General features: G+C 40.0%; 1 protein-coding gene across 1 annotated transcript in view; it reads right to left on the bottom strand.

The window, feature by feature from the left end:
- Positions 1–323: 323 nt before the first annotated feature.
- AP1S3 (adaptor related protein complex 1 subunit sigma 3) overlaps positions 324–10,860 on the bottom strand; it is a 55,567-nt gene continuing 45,030 nt past the window's right edge. Inside the window, exons 5-6 of the mRNA XM_089916311.1 lie at positions 7,494–7,631; positions 324–2,367 (exon numbers count right to left, since the gene is read on the bottom strand). Coding sequence (XP_089772437.1) covers positions 2,332–2,367; positions 7,494–7,631 — 174 coding nt within the window. The 3' untranslated portion in view covers positions 324–2,331. The remainder of the gene's footprint in view (positions 2,368–7,493; positions 7,632–10,860) is intronic.

The following is a 10,860-nucleotide window of genomic DNA, read 5'->3' as shown; positions in this document are numbered from 1 at the left end:
TGAGAAAAAAGCCAGTAGGAGCAAAACAATAAATTCTCTTCTCTCATTTGCTGTCAAGTTCCACCTTGATAGGTAATTGCCTAGAAAATGAACAGTTTATATTAGAAGGACTTCACCAAGAATTATGGGTAGCAATTTCAAGCATAAAATCTGATTTAAAAAAAAATTATATTCATAAAAGCATGCTCAAGTTCCTCAATAAAAAACTAAAAAATGAAGAGGTTATATTAGAAGGACGTCAACAAGAATTATGGATAGCAATTTCAAGCATAAAATCTGATTTAAAAAAATTATATTCATAAAAACACGCTGAAGTTCCTCAATAAAAAACTTAAAAAAATTTTATTTGGAAGTTTTTATACAAGTTTAATATTTATTATCTTTCCTTTCCCTTGGTGGTTTTATTACAATTATATGATGTAAAGAAAACATAATGACAATTATATGACATAAAGAAAACACAATGATTATTTTCACCGAAGTCCATGTAAGATGTCCCCCAAATCCCTCAAATTTATCCCAGAGTGCCATATCATTATGTTCACACCCTATGTGTGCTGCTGACATAAAGTCTGAGGAGCCCCCGCTATAACTAGACAGTGTCTAATATGGAATTCCCCAGAATATGTGGAGTACATTTGAATGAGATTCAATCAATACCTTCATCCAAAAATGGTGGAGAGCTTCAAAAGAACCAGAAAAACTTACATCAATTTACATAAAGTTTATCTTTATACAATGTTTTTTAAAATAAAGAGTTCTGCCATATTAAAAAAAAAAAAGCTAAAGCACAAAATCAAAGATCTAAAGTAAACAAAGTGATAAAAATGACAAACTTCAATCTGATGCCCTAATTGTAAATATATGATTATTTTGAGGAAATATTAGATATTAAAAGCCCCATAATTACTTCATATACTAACCTGAAGTTTTTCCTTTTAATAATGGTTATATTTTGGAGTTGGTCAATTTTTCCTCATATTCTCCCACTCTTGTCTTGCCATCTTTCCCTAAATATGTCCGGCACGATGAATCAAAGAGGACATTTTCCCCTCTTGTTGGATTCTCCAACAGCAAGCACACTCTTCTCTTACGAAGAATATTAGAAGGTCCCTAACCACTGCAACATGATGACATTTGACCTCAAAACTAACGTTGAAAATGCACAGGTAAGACATCAAAAGCAGGGCACCAGACAGAACAGTACAAGCTATTTCCCTAGAATGTCTGATCACTTCTACCACTGGTTATATAGAACTCTCCAGGAAGCATGAATGCGACATAGTCACAATAATAAGTCAGCAGCAAATATTTTCTTTGGGAGATGAGGAAAGAAAAAGGAGGCAAGGCACCTACTATATAGGTTGCAATAATATTAAATGCTCCAAGTAAGCCTAATAGACAATGTCTTCAAATATATTAGATATACATGAAAACATACTGGAAACAAAAATCTCTCAAGCAACTAAGGGTGCTTGTAACATAGAAGATTATTAAAATAGTAGTATTAATAAGTAGTATTGCTACTGTTATTCATCTTTATTATACTATTTTTATAGTAAGGGAAGTTATAGACACTTTTTCAGATGTCTCAACACCTTAATAAATACATAGAGTTTGTACAAAACACAACCTTATTGGAATGCCCCTTATATTCAATTAAAAGGTAAAATTAAAACCTCAGCCTAGATAGCAGCTTCCAAGGCATCAAAACCACTTAAGGCCTATACTATCTTTGGTTGTTGTCCTTAATTCCAGCCCTGAAAAATTAATGAATTCAGGACATTAAAATCAGATACACTGTATCTGGACTGAAATTACAGTATTAAGTGTATTTAAAATGTCTAACATCATGTATGAACTCTGAATATTAACATAATTTTGAATCATTATACAATTAAAAAAGCTAAACATTTAGAAAAAGTATTATTGATATAAGATATACTTTACATTCAAAATCATGGATTATGACAATATAGTTTACACCCTGTCAGTAGAGGACCAAATGCAACAAAACACATTGCAATAAATGTATTTAAATTAGCTCAAAAATATGACATGGAGCTAAAACACTGCAAACAAACATTCAGCCTATTGAGCAATGAAGCAGTTGTTTTAACATCCAAGTAGTCATATACAGTATAATACAGACATGAATAATGATAAATATATTATGTTAAACAACTTTAATTTTTGCTAATTAACAGAAAAATCCCTTTTAAGTTATTTTTGGCATGGCGCCAGAGGCTCTGTCAAATAACTGGATGCAAGGCACTGCTTATTTACAGGTTCACAACATGTAGCACTTGGAGTCTTCAAGTAGATGCATGGTTAAAACGTAGGCTTGTTCATGTATTCTTCCATTGTCTGAAAGAGAACCATATATAAGAGCAATTTTCCCTTAAACCACATCCTTTAGCAGACTGAAAATTCTTCATTCTCTTACTCATTTATTTTGCCATTAGAAGAAAGAAGTTTTTGTTTTTGTTTTTGTTTTGGCTGCACCACACAGCTTGTGGGATCTTAGTTCTCTGACCAGGGATTGAACCCAGGCCCACAGCAGTAAAAGTCCAGAGTCCTAACCACTGGACCACCAGGGAATTCCCGAAAAGAAGTTTTTGAAGTGTACATGGTCATAAGTCTTTGCATTCTAATCAAGAAAGGTGGTTCAAAGTTTGAGTATAATTTGTATACACATCCATATGGCTGGAATTAAATAACTTTCAACAGAGAAATGGCTAAACTTGACCATAAAAGGAATGTCTGATAAGAGAAATGCTAAAGCAACAGCTGCGAAGCTATCACTGTTGACTTCAGAAAAATGTGCCCGCTAAAATAACCATGAGGACTACCTTAGAGAAATTTGAATTGTATTTGTATAACGTATGTATCATTACATACATACATAACATATGTATCATTACAGATACAGAACATCTTATTGCCAAGACATAAGGGATAAACAGACCATAATTCTTAATAATTTCTTTCATGTAGTTTGAAAAGGCTTTCCTCCAAAGTACATAAATTATGTTTCTTCATCCTCCTCATAACTTACCAAGTTTGCTAACATGCCACAAGGCCCTAATTTTTTCCCAGTACTTTAAAAAAATGTTTAAATGGATTCACAACCACAGGCAGAGTTCAAAGTTACAGTCATGTTGCAAGCCCTTTATTATGCATGATGGATGGACTTCCTCTTCTACCCTCTCCTGTTATAAACATATGTTTGTGTAACGAGGCCCCTGGGTTGAATCAATCAGGGAGCTCAAGGGGCCAGCCTTTGGTAACACCCCTACCTCTTACACGGAAGTCACAGCGCAACCAGCAATGCTTAACCTGTTCTTAAGCTTGAACCCCAGGAGATGTGATTCACGTGCACCTGCCAGGGAAGACATCGACCAGCGTTGCCCAAAGAGACCGAGACCATGGCTAAGCAAGACTGCTCAAAAGATACTAGGGTTAGAAATCAGGTTTTCTGACTGTGTTCACCTGCTCTACTTAGAACTCCAGTCTTCCTCTGCTGAAAATACTTGTGGTCCATTATCCACGCTTTCTTATAAAGCTCTTACACCTCCTGGATGAGCACTGGCCAAGAGAAGCCCACACCTTAAGACCTCTGCCCTGTCTCTCCTCTTACAGATACTGCCCATGTCTGTCAACTTGGCAGGGGTATCACATTGGCCAGGGGCCCATGACTATTTCTTGGTACCTAGACTTTAGCCCATTTAAAAGAGTATACAAAATTACAAATATAAAATTGGGTATAAATTTACTTAGAATGAGAAAAAAATGAGAGTAGATTACAAATTTTTTTTTTTAATTACAAATATCGGGGCTTCCCTGGTGGCGCAGTAGTTGAGAGTCCGCCTGCCGATGCAAGGGACACGGGTTCGTGCCCCGGTCCGGGAAGATCCCACGTGCCGCGGAGCGGCTGGGCCCGTGAGCCATGGCCGCTGAGCCTGCGCGTCCGGAGCCTGTGCTCCGCAACAGGAGAGGCCACAACAGTGAGAGGCCCGCGTACCGCAAAAAAAAAAAAAAAAATTACAAATATCACAAAATCCAGAACAATAGCAGAGTGGGTTTCATTCACTAAGTGCCTGACACACTTCTGTAATATCTTACATATTCATTAGATGGCCACAAATTCTTTGCAGCTGAGCTATCTTACCTTTGCAAATTTGACCATATGAGCCTGCAGGCTTAGAAGGGGTCTGGGCCAGGAAAGGTCCTGGAGTTGTCACTTCACTGGCTTCACAGTTCATTGGTCTCTAGCTATTGGCACTGCTTCACACCACCGGATAAGTTTATCTGCCTGAGACTGCGCTGGCTGCCCTTTCTGAGCTGTGCTGTTACGTAGAGTTACATGAGCCAATGACATATGCGGTTGGTACTTTCTTGGGCTTGCCCCTTTAAAGGTTGGAACAGACATTTAAGGCCGGCACAAACTTAAAGATCTCTGCCCTAGCCTTTCACAAGAGGACTAGGGTATCTTGGGACCCCAGTTATCTATCCAGCACAGCAGTGTTTCTTGTGCATTCAGCACTATGCATGCTACGAGTTTTTATTGCATTATGGTTTAACCTGGTTAAACCATAATGCAATAGCTGTTTAACATGGTTTGTGCTTTTAAGGGTGACAGTATTGGGGTGCACCTAGCCGGTTCTCAGGAATCCGCACATACACATATGAGGTATCCCATTGCTTGATCTAATGACGTACCATTTGACCCTCCCTTCTTAACTTGCTTTCTTATTCTGTGGTCGGAACATCTTCTGTTTGTCGCCCCCACTGGTGATCCCAAGAATTGCAACCTCTGTATTTAAGGATCACTACCTTATTTCAGAGTTTCTTTTTCCTTCTAATCATTTTTGCACCATTGTCCACAGGTACCTTCAAAATAAGGTACCTCTTAAAGTCATCCCCAACCAATTAAACTGTTCCTTTCTTTCCATATTATCAACATCTAGCCCCGGTACACTCAGAATAAGCTCTGCGCATTTAGGGCTTTAAGACTACGTATCTTCTTACTAAAAATGTAGAGACAGTTTTTTTATTCTAAAAAACTTTTATTGGGTAGAGGTCAGGGAAGAGTTCAGGGCCTACTCTGAGATTTTCAGTTGTGCTAAAAGTAAAAGCAATATTACAAAGGCCTCCCTTAAACTTAAGCTACTAAGTTTGTATTCAATACAAATACGTGCTCAGGTCCAAAGGACAGGGAAAAAAGAAAGCAATAATTTTTTCTCTTTATGCAATTATATTACTTGTGCCTATTCATATGCTCAACTGCTCTGACCAGATACACAAAGCAAACCATATATACAAAGTCAAGTTTTCAACCAGCTCCCCAGATGTTCATTGACTTAGCTGAAGTACCAGATCCCAAGAGAACACTGGTAACACTGTTTCTATTTGGCAGGTGTTGTGAATTCAGTGAAAGATTTAGAGGGCAGTCATGATACTGCCTGCTCACTATGGGGACACGGCAGCTAAATGGAGGGTCCCCTGAGACCCACCTAACAAGACCTTCCACTCAATCACCAGGGACACCAGGGAATGACCAATTAATGTTTAATTGTGAAAGGCCTCTCTCTTGAAATAACAGGCAATACCTGCTTCCCAGATTTAAATGGAACTAGAAGCACCAGATAACCCGCAAGCCCTTTAAAATTCTACTTCCTACAGAGGGGAAATTCAAAATAACCCAGGTGTATCTTGGCCCTAATTCAAGGAGCTTTAATTACTGAAGTGCCCAAGACCCTGTTCAATGTCTGTTTCTCCTATAACGTGATTCCACAGTAAGGACCCTGAGGATAGAATTATAAATAACCCGCTGGCATATTTTAAGAATGGTAATGTAGAATTTCCAAACCACTGATTTCTCAAGTACCTTGTAAAATTCCCTTCCTGTGTCATTTGGAGACAGCCAAGTGAACATCAGAAAGTTTAAATGCATTTTTTTGAGGTGACAACGCACCTAGAAATAAATGCATCAGCTTCCTAACAGGCAAGCACAGAGGCTCAGGGGTACCCTGTATCTTTCTCGGTATCCATTCACCTGAGGACTGGTTCCCTAGATGGGCAGGAGCTAGTAATCAGCTCAAAGATGTGCCAAAACTGTTGCTTGGAAGTCATGTCTAATGTTTTAATCACTGAAGCAGGCTCTTATTTCCAAACAGCAGCAAGAATGGCTTTAATGCCAATTTTTAAAAGACACTTGATAATGCTCTGGAATCTTCTGACCAGCTATCATGAAAATAGAAAGATAGATTCAATGATGCTGTGAGAAGAAGAACCTAGAGGTGGCAGAGCTGGGGTAGAAACCGGGTCCGCAAAGGCATGCTTGAGCAGGGGCTGGTCAGATCATCTCATTTGGGAGGGCAAAGTTCAGTGGGGTGAAGCGCCCTTTCTCACAGTGCCCACGGGAGGACTGAAGGGGTTAATGTAAGTACGTTCCGATATTAGGGACAATGCAAATCTGTACTGTATCTACAAGAAAAGCCCCAGTGTATTTTATATAAGTATCACAGAGTCAGGAACATGACCAAAATGGCTGCTGCAGGGCCCATTTATCCCTTGACAAGCAAACCACAGAATTCCCAATTTATTTATGCAAATAAGAGCACACATACAGCCTCCCAGGAAGGTAGGAAACTTTAATTAATATGATGATCGCCATCTTCAATAATAAAGCTCTAGTATCCCTGGCAAGTAAAATAATGATGTACTGCTATTCTCCTTTCCCAGGGCAGCACAGATATTTTAATGAAAGGCTTTTTATACCTCCCATAAAATTATTCTTGAAAAGAATAGCACCAAGTATGTAATCCCTTTTCGATAGTGTGGTATCCTCACTGAAAAGCTCAGACATGAAGAGCAAAGACTCTGGAGCCCAATTACCCGGGTTCAAATCTCTATTCCATGCTTACTAGCTGTGTGACGTTGAGCAGTCATTAAACCTCTCTGTGTCTTAGTTTACTCATCTTTAAAATGAGGGTAACAATATACCTACCTCTTAGAGTTGCTGTGATAATTAAATAAGTTAATACACGTAACTTACTTAGAAACTGCACCCTGGGACTTTGCCAGTGGTCCAGTGGTAAAGAATCCTTCCAATGCAGGGGACTCGGGTTTGATCCCTGGTCGAGGAACTAAGATCCCACATGCCACGGGGCAACTAAGCCTGTGCGCCACAACTACCGGGCCTGCGCATCTGAATTAGAGCCCGCGTGCTGCAAACTACAGAGCCCATGCGCTCTGGAGCGCACGTGCCACAACGAAAGATCCCGCATGCTGCAACTAAGATCCAATGCAGCCGAAAATTTTAAAAATAAAATAAAAATTAGAAAATAAAGAATTTACCTTAAAAATAAAAACTGTACCCAGCACAGAGTAAACACCAGTAAGTGTCGGTCAATCTATCACCACTACCACCATCGCCATCACAGCACCACCATCATCTTTTCCCAGGGCATGAGAAACTGTGTACTGACCTCCTGTAACATATCAGAATCCTCAATGGCTTTAACAGCAGATTTCTTGGATGTTTCCTGAATTTCTCCACCGATTATAAACTCATCCAGGATAAAATAAGCCTTTTCAAAATTAAAGATAATATCTAGCTCGCAGACCTGGTAAGACAAAAATGAATATTTTGATAAACTTGCAGTAGTATTAGGGGAAACATGGGCCAGTGATTCAAGCTTTTCAACAGTGACACCCATGTGGCACACTAAAGATAAAAATATCAGATGGTATTTTAAAGCCAGAAAAATAGAACCATGGAAATCCAGGCCCTGAATAAAAGTAAAACCACATTCTAGTAAAGCTGAGCATGTCCTTAGATAATATTGTTTAATGTCACAACAGGAAATTTGAGACTCAGTCCAGGAGTGAAGCTGCCCAGCTCACCTCTCCATCCGCACAGATAAAAGCTGAGCCACCACTGCCTTTCAGGCACGAGGGCAGTGCCTCGTTGCTCTGGCCCTCTGGTCTGTAAATTTGGCTCCTAGCTTTAGAACTCTCAGAAGCTCATTCTTCAGAGGCAAATTAGCTCAATTGTGTTAATTTTTCTCAAAATTATGTCCCAGGCCCGTGCTTCTCAAACTACAGAGTATATCCCAATCACCCAGAAAGCTCATTGAAACACACACTACTGGGCCCTACCCTGGAGTTTCCAATTCAGTAGGTGTGGGTAAAGCCCGACAGTTTGAACTTCTCATGGGTTCCCCGGTGATGCTAATGATGCTGGTGTGGGGACCACACGTCGAGAACCGCTACCACTGTCACAGACCAAAGCAGAGTCTGATAGATTTGGTTAAATGTAGCAAGTAGCAAGACCACTCCCCATAATGCAAATAAGGCTCAATTCCAATGTTTCAACCAGACAGCCACTCAGGCACCATCCCGGCTGTTTCCCTTCTCACATATTCCTCAACTCTCGCTTTCCATACCTTACAGAAGGTCTGCTCACTGAAAGTTTTCAGTCCTCTCCCACCTCTATGGCTCAGAAGCACCTGATACACTTCACCCAACCCTTGCTTGAAAATCTGCTCTTGCTTACGCCCTGATGTTGGCAATACCACTCAGTGCCCGTTTTCCTCCTCCACCTCTGACGGTCCTTCTCAGGTTCCTTGGATGATTTATCTCCCCCCCCCCCCGAAGCTTGCATTCATTTAAGAAGTATTTACAAAATGCTTGGGACACATCAATCAGCAAAACAAACATCTCTGCAGCAGGTTGCTTACTTCTAGGGACCCACCTTCTTCCTAAAGACTGGTGCTTCCCAAGAGAGCCTCTTCTCTTTGCAACACATACATTCTCCTAGATAATCTCACTGACGCTCTACAGCTGGGTCTTCCATGCGGGTGGCTTAACGAAGTGAGATCTTTATCTAGGCCTGATCTCTCTCTGCAGCGCTAATCCAATATTTTCATCCACTAACCAGACATTTCTGCCTGGATATTCCTCAATCTACATCCCCGTATTCCAAACTGAATCAAGCATATTCTTTTCCCTTTAGTCCCTGTTTTGCTTAGTAGCTGCAAGCTCTATCTCGTGGCTCAATCTAATTCATTCTACAGTTCAGCTTAAGTTCCCTCCCTCTCATTCCTCTCTCCCCCTTGATCTCATGCCTCTCAAATTTGATCAACAATTTCTATGGATTCCATCTTGTAAATAAACCCCTAACCTCTTGTCCATTTTCGCCGCTACTCAGGCCTGCAACGTATCTCGCTTGGGGTGCTGCAGTGACTTTCTAGGTGGTGTCTACCCACGTGAGGTCAATGACCACTAGCACTTTGCTAAAATGCTGATCTGGGTCCTTTCCTGGGTGAGGTCTTCTGTTCAGGACAGTTTTGATTCCTCAGCATGGCATATAGGAATCTTTACAGCCCAGCTCTCTGGCTTCCTGTGCTGGTACCCACACCATGCTAAAGCTACACATTCCACAAACTCACCCGGTTCTTTCATGCCTTTACCCTTTGCACATTCCAGAAATTCCTGGAATGTTCCAAATGCCTTTTCCTTTATTCTGCTGGCAAAATCAAACTCATTTTTCAAGGCCAAATTCAAAAGGTATGAGCACAATGATTCCCCCAAATCCTCTTTTCTCACATAGAGATTCTGCATCACTTCCTTTGTGTTCTCTTACATCTTGTGTGCCCAAGTATACGCTTACTTATCAATCACTTCCCCTTGTAGTGTGAGCTCAGGTACAGAAATTGTCTTAGTCATCCAAATACCTCTGGAACCTGGCACATAGTAGGATGCAATAAATGTTCTCAGGATAAATGAATGAGTCGGCCACCACACAGGCCTTATCTTTATGATGCTGGGGACTAATGCTTCCCAGATCGACAATGCTATGACTTCACATACAATGGATGTCAATATTTTAACAAGTTGCTCCGTATATTTAGGATTTAGGTCAATAGACTTGCAGACTCTCCAAGGAAAATGGTTTATATTGACACACCCAACTGAGTCTAGAAGCATAAGAACAAATAAGTACAAAACCACTGTAATAAATGGCCATCTAAGAAAAACTAATCTAATGAATCTGCAAAGGTTATGGTCTCTTCATTCATTAGAAAACAGCATCAAATCAACGTGTGTGTGTGTGTGTGTACACACACAGCTAATTTCCCCCTCCCTACAGGGTCTGTCTCTTTCTCTCTCTCTCCACACATACACATACACACACATATATGTGTAAAACCAGTTGAAAATAAGAGTCTATTCAGTGGGACATGATAACTATAATCCAGGACTTCCCCAGAACTTTAGGGTTCCCTCTGGAGAACAACCATCAGAAAAAGGATGGCATCATAAAAGGAAATATTCTCAGCTTATAAACCCTTTTATTTCTAGAACACTCACTCCAGAATTTGAATGAGACTAGAAGTGAGCTTCCCAGGCAAAAATGTAGAGATCAGAGTACAGGTTAAAAGTACAACAATGGATTGGGAATAATATTTGCAACATATATAACAGAAAGGAAAGCATAGTATCCATGATATAGAAAGGATTCTCACGGATCCCTAAGACAAACACCACAACATAAAAAGTCAAATAAAGGCTGTCAAGAAGCAATCAATAGACAAGGCAAGAAATGGAAAAGGCCAATGCACATCTAATAATATATACAGCCTCACTAGTAGTCAGAAAAATGCAAATTGAATTAATGACCATCTGACTATTAAGAAGAGATAATATCCGCTGCTGGTTAAGTGTATGGATAAACAGGTACTCACACTCACTGTTGGTGGAGTCTGGAAATATTATAGGCATTCTGAAGGCTCAAACTGCAGTGCCCATCAGTTTTAAACGCACAAATCCTTTGACCCAATAATTCCGCAA

Source organism: Delphinapterus leucas, chromosome 8 (assembly GCF_059928025.1).
Source record: "Delphinapterus leucas isolate spDelLeu-1000000601 "Yukka" chromosome 8, BTC_Dleu_Yukka2, whole genome shotgun sequence".
In the NCBI taxonomy this organism is placed as follows: domain Eukaryota; kingdom Metazoa; phylum Chordata; class Mammalia; order Artiodactyla; family Monodontidae; genus Delphinapterus; species Delphinapterus leucas.
This window is presented reverse-complemented; position numbering and strand designations above follow the sequence as displayed.